The sequence below is a fragment of the Trachypithecus francoisi genome, unplaced genomic scaffold (genome assembly GCF_009764315.1).
Source record: "Trachypithecus francoisi isolate TF-2019V2 unplaced genomic scaffold, Tfra_2.0 Lachesis_group19, whole genome shotgun sequence".
NCBI classification, from domain to species: domain Eukaryota; kingdom Metazoa; phylum Chordata; class Mammalia; order Primates; family Cercopithecidae; genus Trachypithecus; species Trachypithecus francoisi.
The window spans coordinates 46,465,694-46,491,371 of NW_022681464.1; the positions used below are offsets into that span (position 1 = coordinate 46,465,694).

Below are 25,678 nucleotides of genomic sequence, written 5' to 3' on the forward strand. Positions count from 1 at the left end.
GCAGTTCCCAGGGGGCAGTCAGCAGCTGGGCACGAGGCGATGTCCGAACAAGCCTCCCACCCAGAAAGTCACACCTCTTACTGCCGGAGTCCCACCCCTCAGCACAGAGCCCACCTCTTCGGTTCTGTAGTGAGGAGCTCTGGGAACCCCTGTGACTGCCCGCCTTCCTCGGGGGTCTCAGAGGCCCTAATTGCATCTTCTGATGGGAACAACCATGAGCGCAGGGAAACCCCCCAGCCCCAGCGAGATTCGCTCTTTGCCTCCTCACTCTGCGAAGGTTCCTCACTGCAGCTAAAACCAATTCGTGCCGTCCCAAGGTTCCCTTCCCCTCCCGTCCTCCGCGCGCTTCTCTCTGTCCCCGAACGCTGGTGACATGGCCTTGGGAGCAGCGCAGCGGGCGGGAGGCCCAGGCGCCCCGGAGACTCTGCAGGGAACCGCGGCTCGCTGAGCCTGGGGCTGGGCTCCGGGGGACTCCAGCGCCGGGGGCAAGTGGCGCTCACGCCCGTCTCCTCACTCGCCCCACCCGTGGCCTGGGCTTAAAATCCACGCACCCGTCTTTCCGCGGCCAAAGCGATGCTGCCGGGATTGGTGATGACCCCAACTGCCCCGACCCCTCAAGTGCAAACCAAACAGGCCGACACGTGACCAGAGACCCGCGGAGCATCTGGGCTTCCAAGGGCCTCGGTCCCGCCCGAGGCAGCGAAGGACACGCGGCTCCAGGCGGCAGGAGCCAGGGACCACCGCGGGCCTCCAGAGCGCGAAGCCGCGATCCCGGGCGGTGGAGAGCCGGTGCCAACGTCCTCCCCTGCGCCCGTCGGGCATTCGCCGGGCGGGCGGGCGAGGGCGGGGCCGCCGCACTTTAAGAGACGGTGCAGGCAGCGAGGCCTCCAGGCCGGCGAGCGGATCCGCGCCATGGAGGCCGCCCGGGACTACGCAGGAGCCCTCATCAGGCGAGTGCCCCGCGCCCCCGAGCCCCGCATTCCCGTGCGCTTCCAGCCGCCTTGCGTTCAGTGCCGCACATTCCCCGGGCGCCCCTCGCGCGTACCCCTCCCCATCACCCTGCTCCCCGCATTCTCGCGCTCCACGAGCCCGCGCACCTGCCCACCCGCCCCGCCGGTGCCCAAGCCGCCCAGCCGCGCCCGCGGGCAGAGCCCGAGCCCGTCCCGCGCCTCCTCACCCTCTCGCAGCGGGCGCAGGTACCAGGTGTGGCTCCCGCGAGCTGCGCGGGCGTCTGCAGACCCGGTGACCGCTGACGAGTGGCTGCATCTCCGGCCGCTGCTGCCGTCGCGGGCGCAGAAGAGGGTCCGGTCCCAGGAACCCCCAGCAAAGCCTCCACGGCGCGAGGGGACCGGACTTCGGGGGTCCTGGAAACCGCAGCGGGAGCTGCGCGCGGGAGAGGCCCAGGCTCGGCCCCTCCGGGACGCGCGGGCTCTGGTCTCCGAGGAGAGGCCCCGAGCGGCCGGCGCAGCCCCCCAGGTTGGCGGTGCTGGGAGAAGAGCTCCTGCTGCCCGCGGGTCCGAGGGCGGAGACGCTGCCCGGGGAGCAGCGGGGACAAGGGGCAGGTGGACGCTGCGGAGTCTTCCCTGCGCTTCGCGCCCGCTCGCGGTCGAACAGGCCGCGCAGGCTGTTTCCCTGCTTGGGTTAATCTTCATCTCCCAGCAGACCCGAGCCAATTCTCGGTGAAACGCTAAGTCGGTGCGAGGCAGCAACTGTAAAGTAGAAGGTCTGAGAGGGGGACCGCGTTTCTCTGAAGATCAAGTTCCTGAAAAGAGGCCAGAGACGCGCTGGCGGGCTCGCAGGTGCAGGCGTTCGGCGTCCAGCGCGCCGGATCCCCGCGTGTGCTGCGTGCGGCGGGGGGACCCCACGGGTGAAAGGGCGTGGTGCGGCGACAACACGCCATCTAGGAGCTCCCGATCCCGGGTTCTTAAATGGGCGCTGTTGTGGACACTGCAGCTTAGAGGCATCTTTCTCTTTCACAACCAGCCCGCAGTACACGTCTGGGCGGTGGCAGGGGCAGCTGAGAAACTGCGGCTTCGTGTGTGGTCGTTAACACGCTTAGGCCTAAAGGTCAGGGCCCTGTTGCTTTTGCGTTTTTCCAGCACCATCCAGCCCACAGTCCCACTTCCAGGAGGTGAGGACTTAGCAGTTTGGATGCCTCCGTCCAACCACTTAGCCAGTGAATTCACGACACACCGATGTTTCCCCGGTGCACGAGGGAAGGAGGTGTGGGCTGACTCCGCACTAACCAATCCTGGGTGGCCTCTGAGCAGGATTCAGGCTGAGCCTGTTTCTGCCTCTATGACAACAACTCATCAAAATCCAAAATGCATCTGTATGGGGTCTCCGTGAGGTCAAGTGTGAAGTGGAAGTGACTTGCTGATGAGCTGTTAACAAATGAAACATTGGGAAACCCTGAGTCTCCTAGGACTCATTCCTTCTAGCTTGGCTCCTCCCAGGAGTGACTTCACCTGTGAGGGATGAACCGTTGCTGCAGTTCTTTGAAATCCACCTGCTTCCAGGCTGAACTACTGTCATTCTGTGAAATCTGTTTCCAAACTAAACTGGAAGAAAACAATCTGTAATTCTTGTTGAAGGGAAGACGCTTTTTCTTCCCTGCCCTTCTCTAAAACCCTGTCCCGGCAAAAGAGCCAGAGGCCAGGTCCTAACACGTTTGCTAATTGCGCTCTTGCTGGACTTCTGCCTCCTCTCAGGGTTCCTTAATTTAAACCAGGTCCAGGATATCATAACTCTGTCTTTATCAGTAACTACATTTTGCCAAGGAAAGAGCTTAATCAATGTGCACAATTGCTAAAAATCAGGTACTTGTAGTCAGTGGTGAAACCTTAACCCAACAATTTTAGTCAGCTGGAATCATTAGGGGCCCTGGTCCTGAGGAAAGCAGTCTGAGGTCTCACAGCAAAGCTCCAGACATCAAGGAGGTCCACGTGCAGGTTGATGGTTACAGACAAAGTCTGCTCTGTTCATGTGTCCTGCCAGTGATAACATTCCTGCCAAACGCTGAAGTTGTTATGAAGCTGATATGTTATAAACCTCATGTGAAATGGCTGCTTTCATAGCCATCCAGCACATCTTTCCTTTCCTTGAACAAGGAACTCTAGGTTTGGTGCTGCTATTTCAGTACAAATTTCACCACAGTCTTCTTAGTGACATTAGTAAGGAATTAAGTATGCTGCAAGTGAATCTCATCTTTCTGCTTCTTGAATCTAAATTCTTATTTTAATGAAGCTGCAAAGTGTCCAAAGACTTCATGGTCATGTATTGAAAACTTGATAACGTCAAGCCTTTTTAGGGAGCTTGCGAAGAACTGAGCCAAGAGCAAGGCAGTCCTTGTCGGGCCAGTTCATCTGGGGAAGGTGTGCTCCGTATGTCACGGCCAAGAGCCCTAGGGGAGCCGGGCAGCAGGAAGCCTCATGGAGGCAGCACTCGCTTCTCTGCCTCCTGCCATGGACCCCACCACCCTCTGAGGCTGTCCCTACAGTTCAGGGACTCTTCTCTAGGCCTGTGGAGCAGTTTCCCAGCCCTCCCTTCTCTGCGTGGCTGTGCTCAACCTTACACAACCTCCATGGCATTCCTTGCCGCTCTTGGCTTGGTGACAGTGCTTGGTTGGCTTCTGTCCTACTCCTGTGTACTGCTGCATCCTCCCACGGTGGGTGCCTCCTTTTCTTCCTAACGATGAGACGCAGGGTTCCCTTAGCCATCACTGCTCCGCGAATATTCCCGGGCACCATCTGACACAGCCTGTACTGCTGCCCCTCACCCATGACACCAAAACATTTCGCTTTGAGGAAGACCTTAATCCTGGGCCCTTTTCCTCCACAGGTGGCATATAAAGAAAGCTTTTTAATTCTCTGTACAGCTCAGGTTTGTTTTACTGGAGAAGCGTTCAGGTCTACTGTCAGTGTGTGGCTTGTTGCTGTATTTCACACACTTTTGGAAGTTGGCGGCGCCTCGCCTCCCTCAGGGCGGAACACAAAGCCTTCCCTTCCTGCCTGTTCCTGGAAGACATGCCGTTTCACAGCGTTCTGTGAAGTCTGACTTTTCCTCTCTGGATTTCTCTGAAACCGCCTATTTCCTTAAACAACCTGTTTCCTTATATCTTCCCTGTTAGAGGGTTATTTCCCTTTCCGTTTCCTGTGGTTGTCTGCCCCCACTTTCACAGGAATTGGGAGCGGCAGTTCTCACATGTGGTGTGTCTAAACGCAGGATCCTAGGGCTGCTCAGTGGCCCTGCTTTTAGGCACGGTGCTGATGCCCAGTGATAGAGGTGACTGTACTCAGCGGGCTGGAGGTGAGTTGGGTGGAGACGGTGGCTTGTTCACGTAGCAACAGATTCGGTACCTGTAGGCCTGGCGTGCAGAACATCTTATTCAACCACTTTCTGCGTTACATATGACATGGTCTTGATGTTACATAATTTGACTCAGAAATCACTCACCCTCCTCTTTGACAAGAAGGTGGGGGTAAATTTCCTGTCCTCAGTGCCCCCACCAGCCTTTCCCCCAGCAATGACCCAGCTCTTGGTTGGGAAATGCTACAGGTGAGAACAATAGGTGTTTTTTCACTGACGGTGGCGATCTTGAGGGCAGGTGAAGGCAGGGAGAACCAGAAATGGTTCCAGCTCTTATCTTGTCAGACAGGTAAAGACCACAGGAACTTGGAATTCATCATTCGGGCCAGGTCACTGGAGCACAGGTGCTCACGAAGGCGTGAGCATGTTCGTCCAATGAGGAAATGCAGGGCCAGGGCTAACGAGGTCAAAGCTGCGCCTTTGATCACTGGGGCTGCATCTAGCATTGGAAGACATGGACCATGTTCTCTCATTGCTCTGATTTTGGCCTAGCATCTTTAACTCAGTAAATAGATGGTGTGCTGATAGGTTCTGCGTGAAAGTAGGAAATGCACCGCCAGACCCCGTGAGACAGATGCTAGAAGCCGTGTGCGAGACTGCGCTGACTTCCTGTATTGGGGGCAAAGAGAGGCTGTTTCTTGCTGCTGAGGCCGGGCCCTTCTCTCCCGTGGGAGCCGAGGTGCCCACTGCTGGGTGGAAGCTAGAGCTGGGCTCAGACTCTGGTCTAGCCTTTGCTGCCCTGACTACTGGCTTCCTGCTTTCCCCAGGCCTAGGTTTCACTGTCAGGTGGGTCCCAAAGAGTGGTAAGGCAAGGCACTAGCTCTCACACACGAAGGTTTGGCATCCAGTGCCCTCGGGCCTTTCTCTCTCTCTCCTTGTGGGGACTTCAGCTCGTTTAAGTCTCAGCTGCTGTGATGAGGTGGAGGCGACTCCAGGGTTCTGAATGTGAAATGTAACGTGGCCCGTCCTCGCCGCCCTCTGCCCCCGGGTCACCAGGGGTGAGAGTGTGCGAGAATTCCCCGGGGTGTCAGTACAGCAGTGTTGTTCATGGCGTTGTGTAACTGAGAACCTCGCGTCACTCTTTTAATCGAGGTGACAGTTCAGAAGCCGTGTGCCAGTCCTGGGGCTGTGTTTGGGCACAGCCCGGCTGGGCGAGGCTCTCATTGACTCGCTGGGCCCCTGGCAGAATGTGTAGGTCATTCTGACAGGTCTGGAACCCCAACCCAGCACATTTCCCTCGGGTTTGCCTCATAGAAAACAAATTGTGGCCGGGCGCGGTGGCTCACGCCTGTAATCCCAGCACTTTGGGAGGCCGAGACGGGCGGATCACGAGGTCAGGAGATCGAGACCATCCTGGCTAACACGGTGAAACCCCGTCTCTACTAAAAAATACAAAAAACTAGCCGCGCGAGGTGGCGGCGCCTGTAGTCCCAGCTACTCGGGAGGCTGAGGCAGGAGAATGGCGTAAACCCGGGAGGCGGAGCTTGCAGTGAGCTGAGATCCGGCCACTGCACTCCAGCCTGGGCGACAGAGCGAGACTCCATCTCAAAACAAACAAACAAACAAATTGTGTAGCAACTTTGTCTACGCAAAAGGGAAAGGCACTAAGGGCATGAGCTCAAAGCGCTGCTGCGCTTTCAGCCATAGAGCAGCTCTTCCTCACGACACTCTGGATAGATGTTTATTGCTTGAGATTTGAAGTTCAGAGGATGGATAACAAAACAACCTACTCCCCCAACCAAAAAAAGTCTTGGCTTTGGACAGACTTGGGATCAGGTTCTATCTTTTTCCCTTATCAACTGGCGGACTTTGAGAAGCCACTCTGAGCCTCAGTTTTCTCATCCGTGAAGTGGGGCAATACTTTCCTTGCAAGGTTGTGAGGATCATTTGTTAATATTAATTAATATTGAACTAGTGGGCGCCGTAGCTCAAACCTGTAATCCCAGCACTTTGGGAGGCCAAGGCGGGCAGATCACTTGAGGTCAGGAGTTCGAGACAAGCCTGAACAACATGGTGAAAACCCTTTCTTTACTAAAACTACAAAAATTAGCCAGGCATGGTAGCAGGCACTTGTAACCCCAGCTACTCAGGAGCCCGAGGCAGAAGAATTGCTTGAACCCGGGAAGCAGAGGCTGTAGTGAGCCCAGATTGTATCACTGCACTCCAGCCTGAGCAACGGAGAGAGAATCCATCTCCAATAACAAACAAACAAAAAGGAACTAACATGAACAAGAGCTGAAATTGCTAACACACTGCTGGCCATGGCAAGTGCTCAGGTGCCAGCAATGAGGCCCTGATGTCATCCTGGCCAAGGATACTCCAGACCAAATTCTCGCCAATGACCTTGGTCTGGTTCTAGACCAGCGCTTTGTTGGTGAAGCACCTGGAGAAAGCACAAACACTCATTATTCTGAAGAGCCTGAAACTGTGATCAAGCTGGTAGCGTGAACTCAACAAGGCGATTTTTGAGAGCCAGCTTGTTAATCTGTCAGGTTTTTTGTCTGTTTTTTGTTTGTTTGTTTTAGAGACAGTGTCACCCTTTTGCCCACGCTGAAGTGCAGTGGTGTAATCACAGCTCACTGTGGCCCCAGTCTAGGGCTCGAGCAATCACCTCGCCTCTGCCTCCTAAGTAGCTAGGACTACAGGCATGCACCACCATGCCTGGGCAACAGAGCAAGACCCTGTCTCTAAAAGGAAAAAAAAAGGTAAATGTTTGAATTAATTCTTTTTTTGTTGTTGTTGTTGAGACGGAGTCTCGCTCTGTCGTCCAGGCTGGAGTGCAGTGGCCAGATCTCAGCTCACTGCAAGCTCCGCCTCCCGGGTTTACGCCATTCTCCTGCCTCAGCCTCCCGAGTAGCTGGGACTACAGGCGCCCGCCACCTCGCCCGGCTAGTTTTTTTTTTTAGTAGAGACGGGGTTTCACCATGTTAGCCAGGATGGTCTCGATCTCCTGACCTCGTGATCTGCCCGTCTCGGCCTCCCAAAGTGCTGGGATGACAGGCTTGAGCCACCGCACCCGGCCTGAATTAATTCTTTGATAAATGAGGGCTTACTCCAAAGTGTCCTGTGATGTAAACCCTGTGGGTATTTCCTTTCTTGTGATTCCAGCCACAGTTCTAAGAGTGGTTCTGCTGTTCTTGGTTCATCCTAAGTTGATTTCAGAAACTTGATTGATTGCTATAGTGACCAATATCACACTTCTGAATTGATTTCTGGCTCACCCTTACTGTATAAACATGTAGCTGTGTCCACGTGTCTGAGAGTCCTGAATCTCTAACTCTGTGTAACTGCTTCATGGCCACTAGAAATCATTCTTTTGGATTTTTTAAATCTCTAAAACCCATCCATATTTGCAGAATATAATTTTCATTTCTTGTTTGAGTTGAATTCCCTAACCATTCCTTCTCAAAGAGTGTTGGCAAGGACTTTGGATGTTCTAGTAAAATAGGAATAAAGATGGTTGTATTTTTGGCTTGATGTGTTACTTGCTTCTTCTTTGGAATGATGTGTACGTGTGTATATAAAATTTGTAGTAATCCCAACCACTGAATTGCTTTATTTTAGATGCAAATATTAAAAATGCATTATTTTTATGTACTTTCACACTTCTCCTGAGAGACTCTTTTTAAAATGTTTTACTTTTCACCTCCATTTTCAGGCCCCTGACATTTATGGGATCACAGACTAAGCGAGTCCTGCTCAGCCCACTCACGCACCCAGCTCGGCCTTTCCGGGTCTCCAACCATGACAGGAGCAGCCGACGTGGGGTGATGGCAAGCAGCCTGCAGGAGCTCATCAGCAAGGTGCTGCAGAGCACACACGTCTCCCCCTGTCCACAGGGGTGCCTGCACTCACACAGGGCCATGGTCTTGGGCTCTAAGGCAGGGCCAGCACAGAAAGGTCAAGAAAAGCTGCATCTCACCAGGAGGAAACGGGGAGAAAAATTGGGAATGACTGCTGGTGGTTATGGAATTTCTTTTTCTTTTTCTGTTTTTGAGGCAGGGTCTTGCCATACTGCCCAGGCTGGCCTCAAACTCCTGGGCGTAAATGATCCTCCCACCTCAGCCTCCCAACTGCCTGCCAGTTTCTCTCTTGGGTGGTGAAAGTGCCGTAAAATTGACTGTGGTGACGGTGGTCCAACTCTGTGAGCGTACCAAAACCAAGGCTCTGTGTACTTTAGATGAGGGGATCGTACGATATATGAATTATATATCAATAAAGCTGGTTTTAAAAGGGGAGGAAAAGAAAGAAGGAGAAACAGCAACTGAAACTCATCAGACCTTCTCTTGGCCTCAGAGACTCTGAGAGTAAAGGTTAGATATAAATGGTCAAGGCGAACATTATATCTCTGTACCATAAAACAAACACTGAGGTACAGAGCCAAAACCTTAAAACAGTCGCTCATGGAGAATGTCACCTTGTTTCTTTGACAAGGGAGGATGCAGGGATGGAGCCGACTTTGGAAGTCTGGGTTTAGTTGTAAAGGCCGGGATCTAGAACAGGGTCCTAGACCACGAAACAAGGAAGAATCCCAGCCTCTCAGAGAAGCGTAACTCAGACTCAGGCACCCATGGAAACGAGAAACAAGCATCCAACACGCAGTCTCTGAAGCAAGAGAGATGCTCAGCTATGCACACGAGGCTGTGGCTCTTACAGCAGCAAACATGCAGGAGTTTTGTTTTTATTCATCTAAATAAATAGGTAATCTTAGAAATTACAAATATTATTTAATGTAATCATTATCTCGTGTATCTTAAGAAGACAGATCCATTAAAAATCTTAACTTCCTGGCCGCATGCAGTGGCATGTACCTGTAGCATGTACTCTGGAGGCTGTGGCAGGAAGATTGCTTGAGCCCAGGAGTTGGAGGCCGTGATGCACTATGGTTGTGTCTGTGAACAGTCACTGCACTCCAGCCTGGGTGGCATAGTGGGTCCGCATCTTAAAAAGAGCATTCTTCACTTCCCTGCTTCTGAGCAAAGACTGAGTCATAGACACAAGTCAAGGTTACCTTTACCATTAAAATTTTATCAGAATCAGCCAACACTTCTGAAAACTGTAACTTAATAAATGTCATTGGATGGTCACATGAAAATATCTGGCTAGGCCAGGTGCGGTGGCTCAAGCCTGTAATCCCAGCACTTTGGGAGGCCGAGACGGGCGGATCACGAGGTCAGGAGATCGAGACCATCCTGGCTAACACGGTGAAACCCCATCTCTACTAAAAAATACAAAAAACTAGCTGGGCGAGGTGGCGGGCGCCTGTAGTCCCAGCTACTCGGGAGGCTGAGGCAGGAGAATGGCGTAAACCCGGGAGGCGGAGCTTGCAGTGAGCTGAGATCTGGCCACTTCACTCCAGCCTGGGCGACAGAGCGAGACTCCGTCTCAAAAAAAAAATAGAAAATATCTGGCTAAATTCCATTTCTCTGATGCGTTGCCACCTAGACTCTGGATGCCCTGGTCATCACCACTGGACTGGTCACTCTGGTGCTGGAGGAAGATGGCACCGTGGTGGACACAGAAGAGTTCTTTCAGACCTTGGGAGACAACACGCATTTCATGATCTTGGAAAAAGGACAGAAGTGGATGCTGGTAAGCAAAACCCTGTCACCCCTACAGCTACTCGGTAGACTTTTTACCTACAAAAGTTCACGCCCTACTTGGCTGCTGACTTGTCCACATTCTGGTTTTTTTTTTCTGAGATGGAGTCTCGCTCTGTTGTCCAGGCTGGAGTGCAGTGGCGTGATCTCGGCTCACTGCAAGTTCTGCATCCCAGGTTCACGCCATTTTCCTGCCTCAGTCTCTTAAGTAGCTGGGACTACGGGCACCCGCCACCATTCCCAGCTAATTTTTTGTATTTTTACTAGAGGCGGGGTTTCACGGTGTTAGCCACGATGGTCTCGATCTCCTGACCTCATGATCTGCCCACCTCAGCCTCCCAAAGTGCTGGGATTACAGGCGTGAGCCACCGCACCCGGCCAACTTGTCCACTTTCTAAATATGCACTTTGTATTCACCTAACAACTGGATCCACTGCCCTCAAAGGAATTCTTACAAGTGTTTCTAGGAAACTTAGTCTCCCTGTGAACTGAGGCTATTTGACATAAAGCAAATAATTCCAAGGAACAGGTTTTGGCCAGTGAGTAGCTACAGATCCTGTAAAATGCACAGAATTGACTTGGCAACTGTTCATCATCTCTGTTCTTAGAAGGCTGGAAAAGTAAACACCGTCAAGGAAGTTAGGGAGAGGGGTGCGTGTGCATGCGTGCGCGTGTGTGAGTACGGAGATTTAGAAAAGTAAAGGGACAGAATGAAGACTTCGGTCTCTGGGAAAACTATAGATAATATGGCTCAGAAAACTTTCTCAGTATTAAATGTCTAAAAATGTAAAGCACAATATCAAAATATATCTTCATATAATAAACTGATCTCCAAGAAAGAGAAATCTTCAGTGGTTAAAATTTTGTGAGGCCAGCATCCAGAGAGGAACATGATCACTGAAGCTGGCAGCTCCCCGGGCATCTCCTCTGGGGTTCCCCCACCTGTGAGCACCCACTGACCTCAGGGACAGATGCTGGGAGGACAGAGAGAGCCTCCAGCTGACACAAAGTCGGGGGTGAGATTTGAGGGTCTGCATAAAGCAGGGGATCTTAGAGCTCTCTCCTGGGAGTTTGGGCCACAGGCTGCCCTCATGAGGGTTCAGGCATTGCTGAGTCCCAAACCCCTAAGCTGAGAGTTCGGTTTTCAGAGATCTGGGGGAGTAGCGTCAATGGAGGGCTTTGCTCATTGGATTCTCTTTGCTCCAGCCCCATTTCCAGGGTGGAAGTGCCCCAGGTAACTAGCAGGAGCTCAGGCACTTCCCTTGGGATGAAAGAGTTTTCCTGGCCTCAAAGAGTTTTCATTCCTAACGTTCTCCCAATGCAAGTTCACAGTCAAAACACAGAATGTAAGGACTCAGGCACCACATTCATGAAAGTAAGCAGAAGCAATAAAGTCAGGCCTGCCAGGACGGTAGATGTTGGAATCATCAGATACAGCATATGAAATTAGTGTACTGAAAATGCTCACCTAAGGCTAAATTTGACTAAATAAATAAATAAATAAAATGCTCAAAGAAACATTAAAAATAATCTAAAGTAAGAATAGCCAGGAATTGAACACAAGCCTAGGCAACATAGCAAAATCCTAATCTCTACAAAAAAAAAAAAATTTTAAGGATTAGCTGGACAAGGTGGTACACACCTGAAGTCCTAGCTACGCAGGAGGCTGAGGCAGGAGGATCACTTGAGCCCGGGAGTTGGATGCTGCAACGAACTATGATCGTACCACTGCACTCCAGCCTGAGAGACAGAGCAAGACCCTATCTCCAAAAAAATAAAAAATAAGAAAATACCAGCCTGGGCAACATGGCAAAATTCCATCTCTACCAAAAAATACAAAGATTAGCCTGGCATAGTGTGCATGCTTATAGTCCCAGCTACTTAGGAGGCTGAGGCGGGAGAATCACTTGTGCCTGGGAGGCCGAGGCTGCAGAAAGTCATGATTGCACCACTGCACTCCAGCCCCAGGAACAGAGGGAGACCCTGTCAAAAAATGAAAGTAAATTAAAAAGGAACAAGAGATAATAAGAACTGACTACACAGATTTGAAATAATCAAATAGAATTTTTGGAAATGAAAAATATAACAACTAAAATCAAGTAAATGGAGACTCAGGTTAGACAGAGCTGAAGGTAACGATAAAAGATCTGAAAGATGTTGCCTGTGATGTAACACAAAGCAGTAGAGGTGGGGAACACGAAGGATGTTAGAGACTAGACTGAAATCTAATCTCTTTCTTTTTGGCATCCTCAGGTAGGGAAGGATTTTTTTAAAACAAGACACAATGCACAAGTCTCTCTCTCTCTCTCTCTTTTTTTTTCTTCTTTTTGAGACGGAGTCTCACTCTGTTGCCCAGGCTGGAGTGCAGTGGCGCGATCTCGGCTCACTGCAACCTCCGCCTCCTGAGTTCAAGTGATTCTTCTGCCTCAGCCCCCAAAGTAGCTGGGATTACAGGTGTGTGCCACCACACCTGGCTAATTTTTGTATTTTACAAAATTTAGCCTCAGAGACGGGGTTTCACCATGTTGGCCAGGCTGGTCTCGATCTCCTGACCTTGTGATTCACCTGCCTCAGCCTCCCAAAGTTCTGGGATTACAGGCATGAGCCACCACACCGGGCCAACACAATGCGCAAGTCATTTTTTTTTATTTTTTTTATTTTTTTTTTATTATTTTTTTTTTTTTGAGACGGAGTCTCGCTCTATCGCCCAGGCTGGAGTGCAGTGGCCGGATCTCAGCTCACTGCAAGCTCCGCCTCCCGGGTTTACACCATTCTCCTGCCTCAGCCTCCCGAGTAGCTGGGACTACAGGCGCCCGCCACCTCGCCCAGCTAGTTTTTTTTTTTGTATTTTTTAGTAGAGACGGGGTTTCACCGTGTTAGCCAGGATGGTCTCGATCTCCTGACCTCGTGATCCGCCCGTCTCGGCCTCCCAAAGTGCTGGGATTACAGGCTTGAGCCACCGCGCCCGGCCGCAAGTCATTTTTTTTAAAAAAGAAATCAATTCATTTAAGAATATTGTCCATCAAAAGACACTATAAAGGAAGTAAAACAATAAGCCACGAAATGGGGAGAAGGTGTTTTCAACATAACCTGATAAAAGGTTAGTATTCAGTAAATGTAAATAACTCATATAAATAAATGATGAAAACAATAAGTAATCCAACTTAAAAATGAGCTAAAGAAGCCACACACGGTGGCTCACACCTGCAATCCCAGCACTTTGGGAGGCCAAGGCGGGAGGATTGCTTGAGCCCAGGAGTTCAAGACCAGCCTGGGCAACATAGCAAGACTTTGTCTCTACTAAAAATAAAAAAAAATTGGCCAGGCATGGTGGTGCGCACCTGTAGTCCTAGCTACTGGGGAGCTGCAGCAAGAGGACTGCTCGAGCCCAGGAGTTTGAGGTGGCAGTAAGCTGTGATCAAGCCCCTGCATTCCAGCCTGGGCGACGGAGCAAGTTTGAAGATAAAAAAGGAGGGAGCAAGAGACAGAGACAGGCATCTCCACAATAAACAATGACACCGTTTTTACACCATTAGATGTGGTATTGCCAGACTTCTTGATTGTTTTATTTTTAAGATACAGGGCAACACACTCCTACTACCGCCAACAGCTGCTTAATGCAGCAATATGCTTCCTCTCAGAGAGTGAGGCACAGACCATGACCCAGCAGCAGCTTTCCTGGGCGTGAACCCGAGACTCCGACACTGCCACGTCAGCAGGTGTGTGTCAGAGCATCCGCAGCAGCAGTGCAAGTGGTGAGAGCAAACACTAGAAACAAATCATGGGCCCCTGCAGTACACACGTGTGCCCAACAGCGTACTTCCAAGTAAATAGACACAAATAAACTATAATGTGGTCCCTGAACAGAATGCTCTTCAGCTGTGGAAAGGCGTGAAGTTCAGCTACAAGCGTCCATGAGGTTACACATCAGCTATGCTGGCAAAAGATCACAGGATACTACAGTAACAAGGCGTCCTCAAACTTTATCTCAGGACCTCTTTACGCTCCTAAAAATTAATGAGGACACCAAACAGCCTTTGGCATGATCTCGGCTCACTGCAACCTCCGCCTCCTGGGCTCAAGCAACTCTTGTGCCTCCGCCTCCCAAGTAGCTGGGGTCACAAGCGAGCCACTACCATGCCCGGCTAATGTTTGTATTTTTAGTAGAGACAGGGTTTCACCATGTTTTCCAGGCTGATCTTGAACTTCTGACCTCAAGGGATCCACCTGCCTCGACCTCCCAAAGTGCTGGGATTACAGGCGTGAGCCCAGGCGCCCGGTCAGACGCCCCTGTCTTAACCCTCAGCCGTGGCTGAGGGTTTAAGTGAAGGCTGTTGGGGGTTGGGGTGGGTGGATTTGTTCTGGATCATCTGGGAGGGGCCGAAGTCCTCACAAGGGTCTTTATGAGAGGGAGGCAGGTGAGCATGAGAGTCAGAGGCAGAGGAGGAGGCGGGATGTGGGGTACCCACCAAGGCAGGCGCCCGAGAAGCCGGGCAAAGCAAGAGGCTGGGCATGCCCTGCAGCCCCACGGCGTCCCTGCGCCCTGGCTTTGACTCCAGTATTGGTGTGTGGGTTTCATGCCACTGAGGTTCTTCTGGTCATTCGTTACAGAGCAGCAGGAGATGGGAAAGGCGGGTTTTGTTTTTCTAAAGGAGTCACTCGGCTAACAGGGCGGAGTTGGTGGTGGGCGCTGGGAACCCAGCCGCAGGGCAGGGCCGTGGGGGCGGTGCGACGCCACGGGTGTAGATGCCACCGCCGGCCACACGCTCCAGGGGGCTTGCAGCCCCCGTTTCGGCTCAGCCACCTTCCCTGGATCCCAGTCACCTGCAGGCCTTTCTGGGCAAAGCCAGCTCAGACTGAGACCCGAGCGCCGGAGCGGGAAGCCGCCGGCAGGTGTCTCGCGCCGCTGTCCCAGCGCCCTCCGGAGGAGCGCGGCCCCGCAGCCCGCGCCAGGCGAGGCCACCGCGGATCCCCGGCGGGAGGGCGTCATCATTTTAAGACCACGACTGAAGACATTTAGGGAGAGTAAAATTAAAACTTTCAAAAGTCAGAAAGGGATGTGAGGCCCGGGGAAAGAGGCGCTGGGTGGGAGGAGAAGCCCCCTCTGATCCCGGGATCCGAGCTTCCCAAACGCGCTTCCCGGCTGAGGGCTCGCGGGCGCCCCCGAGAGGCCGCTGAGAGAAAACAGCCTCAGCTTTGTTTTTTTTTTTTTTTTAAATGGGGTTTTTTGGGGGTTTTTTTGTTTTTGTATTTTTGGTTTTTTTTTTCTGGTGGTGGTGGTGGGTTTCTTGTTTGTTTGTTTGGGTTTTTTGTTTGTTTGTTCGTTTGTTTTGAGATGGAGCCTCACTCTGTCGCCCAGGCTGGAGTGCAGAGGCGCGATCTCGGTTCACTGAAACCTCTACCTCCCTGGTTCAAGTGATTCTCCTGCCTCAACCTTCTGAGTAGCTGGGATTACAGGCGTGCACCACCACGCCCGACTAATTTTTGTATTTTTAGTAGAGACGGGGTTTCGCCATGTTGGCCAGGCTGGTCTCAAACTCCTAACCTCACGTCATCCGCTCGTCTCTGCCTCCCCAAAGTGCTGGGATTACAGGCGTGAGCCACTGCGCCCGGCCTCAGCTTTGATTTTTAAAGTGAGAAGAGGGAGCTGCAACTGCTTAGAAAAGGATGAGGAAGTCAACCTCACCCAAGATTCCACCTCACAAAATCTTATTTTTTTCCTTCTTTTTTTTTTTGACAAGGTCTGGCTCTGTCATCCAGTCTGGAGGGCAGTAGCGCAATCATAGGTCACTGGAGCCTCAACCTCCTGCCCTGTTCCAGGGGTCCTCCTGCCCCAGCCTCCCAAAGTGCTGAGACTACAGGCATGAGCCACTGCGCCTGCCACAAAATCTTTCTTGAAAGACAAATTCAAGTCAAAGACAAATGCCTGGCATTTGTACCTTGGGGCAGCTTTGCTCTCTTACATTTTTAATGTGTCACAGGAGAGAGAGCTTTTAGGAGACAGATTCCCAATCCACACATACCCCAGATCTATTCAAACAAATTCCAGATGATTCGAATTAGAGGCTACAGCTGGAACCACAGGTGGGTTTGTCTGTATGGTGGAATGGGAATAAAGAAGGCTGGCCACAGCGAGGAGGGTTTGGGTAATTTTAAGGATGTTTATGTTTTTTTTTTTTTTTTTTTTTTTTTTGAGACAGAGTTTCACTGTGTCTCCCAGGCTGGAGTGCAGTGGCCGGATCTCAGCTCACTGCAAGCTCTGCCTCCCGGGTTTACGCCATTCTCCTGCCTCAGCCTCCCGAGTAGCTGGGACTACAGGCGCCCGCCACCTCGCCCGGCTAGTTTTTTGTATTTTTTAGTAGAGACGGGGTTTCACCGGGTTAGCCAGGATGGTCTCGATCTCCTGACCTCATGATCCGCCCGTCCTTCTCCCAAAGTGTTGGGATTACAGGCTTGAGCCACCGTGCCCGGCCAGGATGTTTATGTTTTAAGTTCCTATTCATGAGGTCACTGTCATTAGTGAATTTACCATTCACAGCTTCAGCGGCTCCCAACCCCAAAGGCTCACGAGACCCGAATTTGGGTCACGTGACCCGAATCCTGAGTGCTGCAAGATGTGGCACAAGCCCCTCAGGAAGAACCTCTCCTGGCATGGCATGTGTACTGGGGGCGGCTTTGCTCTCACATTTTTAAAGCATTTTGTGGGGAAAATTCGATTCCGGTGCTATTTATAAACCTGGGGATGTGTAGAGGTCACTGACTGTCTCCTTCAACCCAGGGGTTCTCCCTCTACCCAGGGGGTCTGCTGCATGGCTTTGGGCTGTCCCATGGAGTCCGCTGTCATCCCGGGGGATTATTAAAACACAGGGGTGCTCTGGGAAGGTGCCCACTCCACCCTCACTTCAGCCATATGATTCTGGTACTTTCCACCCAGTAGCCCCTGTAAAATGGAAGCAATGCTGCCTGCTTCTCCATGACCATCACTGCGTCATGGTGATGAGATGAGATTCTCTTGTCACCAGGTAACCATGGTGGCCTCCAGGGCATGTCCGTCCCCACCACTCATGAGAGCACAACTATCCACTGAGCAACGGGGTCCTAAAATCCAGGCCCTGATGCCACACCAGAGTCACCCTGAGACCCGGACTGAAGGCAGATTAGGGAGAGACGTCTCGTGGCTAATCGAACACAGTCATAGTGTGTGCAAATGGGTCCTGCTGAAAGCATCTCTCCATCAATTAGCCACGGAGCTGCTCACAGACCTTAAACAGACATATAGGAGAACCTGAAACTGGTATAAGAGCAGAGTGGTGACGTGGGAGGGTTAGGAAGGCTCCTGAAACCTGCCCCTCCCCCCATTGTCACAGGGCAACCAGCGCGTCCCCACTTGCTTACCGCCGAAGAGGTCGGGAATAGCACGAGTCAGCTTCAACTTGTACAGGCTGAACCCCAAGGACTTCATCGGCTGTCTTAACGTGAAGGCCACCATGTATGAGATGTACTCCGTGTCCTACGACATCCGGTGCACCGGACTCAAGGGCCTGCTGAGGTAACACACTCCAGGGGTCACCTCCGGGGGTCTGGAGACTGCACAGGTGCGACACAGGCAGCGGGTCCCCACCCTGTTCCTCTGGGCTCCCAGGCCGGCTAGCACTGGTAGGGGCATTTGGAGTCATGTTGTCTGGAGCAGGTCACCTCTTATCCCACAGGCTCATTTCACACAACAGAAAGTCTCAAGCCAAAACATTTGTTTCTTCCAAAGACCATTAACTATTCATTAGAAACAAAAGCTAAATAATAAATATAAAGAGAAACCACATTCATTTTAAGAACTAGAGCCCTTAATTCTAGGTGATGACAACTAAAATCAGAGCCATGGAGGTTGTGCCAGGTTTGTACAGAGCGGCCACCCAGACCCTGGCGAATCACATGCTTCCTGTACTCCTGATAACTTCAGCCTCACCAGGAAGGCGGCATGGGCATGGGTCTTCTCCACATAATGCCAGGGCACCGTCATCCCAAAGACGAGGACCAGGCTGGCTGCACAGCATCCCAGGAGGGAGAACTTTTAGAAGAGAGATTCCCGATCCAACCATACCCCAGACCTATTCAAACGAATTCCGTGTGATCAAAAGGAGCCTTCCTGGGTGTTCCTGCTCCATAACCGGGTGGCACCCCTGCCACTGAGCCTGGGACTGAGAGAGACACTAGCAGTCCCTGCTCTAAGGAGTCAGCTGTGTGACCTTTCACAGACTCCTTAACTTCTCTGAGCCTTGCTTTTATCTTTAAATGAGAAGGTTGGTCAGGCGCAGTGGCTCACACCTATAATCCCAGCACTTTGGGAGGCCGAGGCTGGCAGATCACTCGAGGACAGGAGTTCGAGACCAGCCTGGCCAACATGGTGAAACCCTGTCTCTACTAAATATACAAAAATTAGCTGGGCGTGGTGGCAGGTGCCTGTAATCCCAGCTACTCAGAAGGCTGAGGCAGGAGAATCGCTTAAGCCCAGGAGGTGGAGGTTGCAGTGAGCTGAGATCCACCACTGCATTCCAGACTGGGTGACAGAGCAAGACTCTGTCTCAAAAATGAAAGAAAGAAAGAAAGAGAGAGAGAGAGAGAGAGAAAGAAAGAGAGAGAGAGAGAGAGAGAGAAAGAAAGAAAGAAAGAAAGAAAGAAAGAAAGAAAGAAAGAAAGAAAGAAATAGAATGAGAAGTTTGCTTCCAAGCTCTTTACGATTGCCAAGTCTCTAAATACACCTATTTCTACTCCAGTAAATTGATCGTTGATCCTTAAAGAACTAATCTCTGTGGAGGAAGTGGACTGGAGAGCGGCTGAGTGCAGTAGAAAGGTCTTCGAGTTGAAAAGTTTTGCAGCTGCTGCCATTCCAGTGCCCCCTGCACATCCCCCTGGGCAGGGCCGCCCGTTTCTCTTTGAGGGTATTGGTTCCGTGCCGTGGCCTTGACAACTGCCCCGATCTGCGCTGAGCACAGCAAAGAGGAAATGCCTTCCTTTCAGGGGTCTCCTGGCCCCACCTGAGGTGGGACAGGGTGTGTGGCTTTTCTGTGGCCTCAGTTTCCCATTCAGAGCCATCAGTGGCTGACTCTAAACTACAGTCACTGTCATAGTGTTGGAGTCTTGACTCCCAGGAGAGCTTCATTTTTTTCTTTTTGCCAGGATAGGAGAATATAGCTTGACACTTGGATTTTAAAAGTGAGGCAAGCAAGAGAGTTACAACTGAAGTAGGTATAATGAAGAAAGCTAACCTCACCTAAAATTCCACCTCAGCAAAATCTTTTTTTCTTTTTCTTCTTCTTCTTTTTTTTTTTTTTTTTTTTGAGACTGAATCTCACTCTGTTGCCCAGGCTGGAGTGCAGGGGCGCCATCTTGGCTCACTACAAGCTCCTCCTTTCAAATTCAAGCGATTCCCGTGGCTCAGCCTCACGAGTAGCTGAGATTACAGGCACGCACCACACACCCAGCTAACTTTTGTGTTTTTAGTAGAGACGGAGTTTCACCGTGTTAGCCAGGCTGGTCTCAAACTCCTGGCCTCAGGTGATCCACCCACCTTGCCTCCAAAAGTGCTGAGATTACAGGCATGAACCACGCACCAGGCCCTTTTACTTTTTTTTAAGAAACAGGGTCTCACACTGTCCCCCAAGCTGGAGTGCAGTGGCACAATCATAGCTCACCCCTGCTTCCAACTCCTCAAGCAGTCCTCCCACATCAGCCTCTGAAAATGCTGGGATTATGGGCGTGAGCCACCACACCTGGCCACAAAGTCTTTCTTGAAAGACAAGTTCAGCCTTCTCGTTACTAATTTGTATTCTCTGACGGATCTGATGACACTGCAAGCAGCCACGGAACTCACAGCAGCCCCCACACTGGAGGCACCGCCTGCGGGGACCCTGTTGTGGGTGGTGGGAGCAGAGGGCCCTCCTGACGAGACAGCTGCCCAGGCTCGGCTATCACATCCCCATGGCTCGACCACTGCTGAATGTCCTGCTACTACCTTAGGAATGGAAGGGGTTTCAGTAGCAGGGTCCCTAGAACAGCCCAGCAGCCAAAGCCCAGGACGCAGCACACCTGTGCAGGTGCAGCCATCTGCTCCGCACAGAGCTTGCCAGCCACTCAACAAGCAGGCCACGCTTCAGCTGGCTCGTGGGAGCCGTGCTTCTTGGGGTGGTCTTGGGCCAGCAGCAGGGGGTCCTCAGGGAGCTCACAGACACCTGCTCCCGGCCAGACCCACTGCTGTGGCAGCTGCATCTGGGCCAGCCTTGGGACACGTGAGCCCTGACAGTGCTCAGACAGCCACGCTCTAAATGTGAGCCTGGCCTCCTCCGAGTGCCTTTTGGTGGGGGAGTGAAGTATCCCCATCCTGTCTGGTTCTCACTGGCCCCAGATCCCAAGCTAAAGCCTCCCGGTCTCCCTCTGTCACAGGAGCCTGCTGCGGTTCCTGTCTTACTCCGCCCAGGTGACAGGACAGTTTCTCGTCTATATGGGCACATACATGCTGCGGGTGCTGGATGACAAGGAAGAGCGACCATCCCTCAGGTCACAAGCCAAGGGCCGGTTCACGTGTGGATAGGGATGCAGGCTGTTGCGGGCTCTTGAGCCAAACACTGGGTTTCCTTTGGCTCAATGATGAGTGTTGGAGATGCTTTTATGTTCTGAGCCACATGCACTTGTAGGCACTGGTCACGCCCCTCAGGAGCAGTGCCCAGGAAAGGAAAGGGTCTGGTGGTACATGAAGTAGGGGCAGTGGGCAGGGTACCCTGGGGGGACGCATGGAGGGCCCTGGGGCCATGGGAAGGGACCACGCAGCAGGCGTGCCCAGGAGCAGTGTGCATGTGTCAGAGCCATTTGGTCCGTCATCTCCTGCAATAAACCCATCGCAAGAATGCCCTTGTGTATGATACTTCTTGCATCTCCTTTCTCTCTCAAAAGAGCAAAAAAGAAAAAAGAAAAAAAAAAAAAAACTATCCGAACAGCAAAAAAAAATTTTATGTAGAAGCAAAACTCATCCAGGAATTTTCTAACAGATAGAATCCCTCATAAGTCTTTATTCATGCTACAAAAATAACAAGCTGCAAAATGTTATTGTATGTTTTTTTCACATACGAACCTTTAGTGGGCTCAAAGGAGCCCTCATACTGAAGGACTCAAATTTTGGAGGTCTGCAAGGACTTTTTTACTTTCTACTTGTGAGAATGAAAGGACTTTACTTTTTCAGCCTCCTTTTTTTTTTTTTTGAGACAGGGTCTAGCTCTGTCACCCAGGCTGGAGTACAGCAGGGTGATCTCACTGCCACCTCGACCTCCCTGGGCTCAAGCCATCCTCCCACCTCAGCCTCCTGAGTAGCTGACATTACAAGTGCATGCCACCACGCCTAGTTTTTTAATTTCTGTAGAGATGGGGTCTTGCTATGTTGCTCAGACTGGTCTCGAACTCCTAGACTCAAGAAATCCTCCTGGCTGGGGAGGGGAGACCCCCTCATATTGAAGCAAGAGCAGACCTGAGGCTTCGAAGCGGGAAGCTCTGGGCTACAGCTTGTCCCCTCATCGGATGCCCTGGTTTACACCTCATGCTGCAGACACAGCAGCTGGTGGCTCTAGCAGATGCTAGGAGAAAAATCTTTCCCGATTAAGAAATGATGCCTGGGAGTCCTTTTCCTTCCCTAGCCATCAGCTCTGGCCATGGAAAGACACCACAGTGTGTCCTGGAACCCTAGAGGAAGAAAAACTCCCCCTCCCCTACCCCGTTCCTGGGGCTCCCAGCGGCTGCTCAGCGTGTCCGGCCTAGACGGTCCTCCCTTCACGGACAGTTTGCAGTCCCCTTTGAGAGGCCCCGTGACCAGCGTCTGCCTGAGTCCTGGGCTCTCACTGTGTCTGAGCCAGTTCTTGCAGAAGCTGAGCCAGGCCCCACAGCAGGACAGACAAAAGGAAAGGAGGTGGCGTTCCTCAAAGCACAGGCTCTACTTTCACATCACAAAAAAACAGGCACTTCCAGTCTTGTCCCTTCTTTCCTTCCAGAATGAGCTGCTGCTGCTGGTAGAGCGAGGGTTACAAGGACTGTTCAGACAGCCGTCTGCTGTGATTTCAAAACATTTCCTATATAAGGAGCTCCTGACAGCCCTGCCCCCTCGGGCCAGCAGGAGAGAAGGTGAGGAGGAGGGGCTGCAGCCAGGCGTGTGGCTGGCCTGGCCGAGGGGCGCTCACTCCTGCCTCTCACTGACTCTGGGCTTGCGTCACTTCCCAAGGATTCCACCAGCCTGGGCAGTGACTGCCTGGCTTCCAAAAAAGGAATTTTCACTCCAGTGCCTGATCCCGTTGACTCAGCCACTGCCCTCACTCGCTGGGAGGCCCTAGGCCTGCGTCCAGATGGTGGGGCCCAACCTGTTTGAAGGGAGGAACTGAGGAAGGGACAGGCCTGGCCTTCTCCCCACAGGAAGAGGGAGGGAATTCGGAAGGACCCCTGGGCATCTGGGAATTCCTGAAGGAGCTGCGGCCCCTCCTCCCTGTCCCCTGTGCCCATGGCTCACGGGTGGCCTGGGACGGAGCAGCCTCTCTGCAGAACCCTCAGGGAGCCTCCAGGCCTCAGGGAGGAGGCAGCAAAGGCTGGTTTTGCTGTCATCAAAGGCTTCTGGGGGCCCTTGGCCAGGAAACGGGCGGAACTGAAACCCACTCCCTGAGGGGAAGGGTCCCAGCAGGCGTGGCTCTCTCTTGTCGCTGGTTCTGATTAGATGACGGGCACTCCACGTGACACGTTCTTGTTCTCATTTGAGTTTCTCTATCATGTGCATTTAGCTGCTGCTCACACCAGGATGTGCCCCGTGCGGGTGGGGGTGGGCGGGGGGAGCCACGGTGCTCCGGCGGGCTCTGGGGCCTGGATTCTGCAGGGCCTGGACACCGCCACTACCTAAGCCTTCAGCTGAATTCCCCGGGGTGGAGCGTGTCCTGTTCAGGGGCTGAGTGTCCGTCTGTGTGTCTTTGATGGGGCCAAGCTGAAGAGCCCGAATTGGAAATGACTCACTTCTAGAATCACATTTCAGAAAAAAACAAATGGTTCCCATGAGCCCAGGTTCCCCACTCCTGCAGTCACTGCACGGGCCTGGACGTCACTCCTGTGTCCCCTGTTTCAGGCGCACAAACACAGGTAGCTGCCATGAGCATCCCCCACACACACGTCCCGGTGTGTTTCCACCACACCATCCCCAGGCTAGATTCAAGGAGGGCTTTCTGCCAGGAGCAGGGAACAGGGTGCAGGCCTGGGATGAACTGAGGACATTGAGGACATCAGAATGAAATGCTCTAAGAGCCATGACCTCATGGCCAGAGACAGACTCTGGCTAAAATCACCTACAGTGACCAGACTTTGCAGCCCAAGCCACTGTCTTCATCCATAAAATCAGGATCCAATCAACTTGGCCCAGGAACTCCATTCCCAGACAGATTTTCTTGGCCCAGATTTTAAAAATGTAAACACGGCCCGTCTTCCAGCCAGCACTTTTCAGCCGGCCGACCACAGCTTGCCCTTCTCCTGTACCCCAAGGAAGGTGTTGCCACCCGCTAGGTCAGGACCCAGCTCAAAGCCATGGCGTAGGCCTCTTAAGGACCAGGATTCTAAAAGTGGGGTCCAGTTCCCCAAAGGAAGTTCTCCTTTCTCCTCATGTGATGAGGTGGGGTCTGCTCATCAAGACACACGTGGGGGTCGACCTCCACCCAGGAAGGCACTGCCCCCACGCAGGGTTTCCTGGCTCCCGCTCGCTCCTGTGGTATAAATAGACTGTAGGGAAAGAAAAACTGTGGCAGCACCTTTCCCTACCACCACCTCCACGGGACGGCTGTTCCTGGCTACAACTGCCAGGCCCTCTCCAGCAGCGAAGGCCATGGGGCTACCTGCCCGCCCTCCAGGTCTGACAGCCGGACCCAGTGGGCCAGGAGGACAGATCTTTCTTCCCCAAGATTTTGTTGTATTGTGGCAAAATCAACATAACTTTTTTTTTTTTTTCTTTGAGATGGAGTTTCGCTCTTGTCGCCCAGGCTGGAGCGCAATGGTGTGATCTTGGCTCACTGCAACGTCTGCCTCCTGGGTTCAAGCGATTCTCCTGCCTCAGCCTCCCGAATAGCTGGGATTACAGGTCACCACACCCAGCTGATTTTTGTGTTTTTGGGGTTTCACCATGTTGGCCAGGCTGGTCTCGAACTCCTGACCTCAGGTGATCCACCCGCCTTGGCCTCCCAAACTGCTGGGATTATAGGCATGAGCCACCATGCCCGGCCAACATAACATTTTTTTAAATGTAGCTTCCACCTCAGCCTCCCAAGGAGTTGGCACTACAGGCGCACACCACCACGCCCAGCTCATCATCTTCTTTTTTTTTTTTTTTAAGTTTTTTTTTTTTTGTAGCAACAGGATCTTACTATGTTGCCCAGGCTGCTCTCCAACTCCTGGACACAAGTAATCCCCCCACCTCAGCCTCCCAAAGGACTGGGATTATGGGCATGAGCTACTGCTTTAAAAATCTGATGGTCAGTGCAGTGCCTTTTATTCTGAGCCTCCACTCCACTGAGTGGTCTCTTCTACCTCATGCCCCAGGGGCTCATGTGCCAAGGCACTGGGGGACACTCTCTGACTATGGCGAGTTGTGTTCCACCCAGGCCTCGCCTGAGGTGCCCACTGGCTGTGACTGTTGGAGGCCAGTCTGTGTAGTCACTGCAGCAACTCCCGCAGCCCACCTGTGAGACATGTTCAGGCTACCACTGCTGGGAGCCGGGTTCTCCCTGCCACTCCAAGCCCAGGCCAGGGCACCAGGACCCCTGTGATATTTTGATATAATAAAAAATACATATGTGGCCTCTGCCCCCATTCCTGACATAGATGTCCTAAAATCTGTCATCTCCTGAGTGATAGGAATGGCTGACACAGAGCTCCTAAATCCTTTGGAATTTCCTAGGTGATGGGGGCATCTTTTTTTTTTTTTTCCAAGACAGCATCTCGCTCTGTCACCCAGGCTGGAGTGTAGTGGTGTGATCACAGCTCACTGCAGCTTCCTGGGCTCAAATGATCCTCCCACCTCAGCCTCCTGTGTAGCTGCGACTACAGCCGCATGCCACCACGCCCGGCTAATCATTTTTGTTTTTGTAGAGATGAAGTCTCCTTATGTTGTCCAGGCTGATCTCCAATTCCTGGGCTCAAGCAATCCACCTGCCTTGGCCTCCCAAAGGGCTGGGATGACAGGCATGAGCCCCCGCACCCGGCCAGGAGCATCTTTTGAGGAAACTCTTGGTGGGCTCCTGCATGACCTCAGGATGGGGGCTGGTTGCCAGGGAAACCAGCCCTGTGATTAGTGAGTCAGGACTTTCAGCTGCATCCCCCAACCTCTGGGGAAGGGAGAGGAGCTGAAGGTTGAGTTGATCACCAGTGGCCAGTGAGGTAATTAATTATGCCTATGTAATGAAGCCTCCAGAAAAATCCCCAAGCTACAGGGCTTGGGGAGCTTCCAGAGCGAGAACACGTAGAGGCTCTGAGATTGTGGTGTCCAAGGAGGCCATGGAAGCTCCACGCCCTGCCCCACGTGCCTTCCCCATGAGTGTCTTCATCTGTGTCCTTTGTAATATCCTTCATAATACAAGGGTAAACATATATAAAGTGTTTCCCTGAGTTCTGTGAGCTACCCTAGCAAATTAACCACCTTTAAGCTGGGGATCAGG

The 25,678-nt window shown here is 52.2% G+C and overlaps 1 protein-coding gene across 1 annotated transcript; it reads left to right on the plus strand.

Moving 5' to 3' along the window:
- The first annotated feature begins 828 nt into the window (after positions 1 to 828).
- On the plus strand, positions 829 to 20,873 carry CIDEA (cell death inducing DFFA like effector a). The gene is made up of 5 exons (XM_033178393.1): positions 829 to 950; positions 8,027 to 8,171; positions 9,814 to 9,960; positions 17,336 to 17,517; positions 20,406 to 20,873. The coding sequence occupies exons 1-5, from the start codon at positions 913 to 915 to the stop codon at positions 20,551 to 20,553; spliced, it is 660 nt and encodes a 219-aa protein (XP_033034284.1). The 5' UTR covers positions 829 to 912; the 3' UTR covers positions 20,554 to 20,873.
- The last annotated feature ends 4,805 nt before the right edge of the window (positions 20,874 to 25,678 follow it).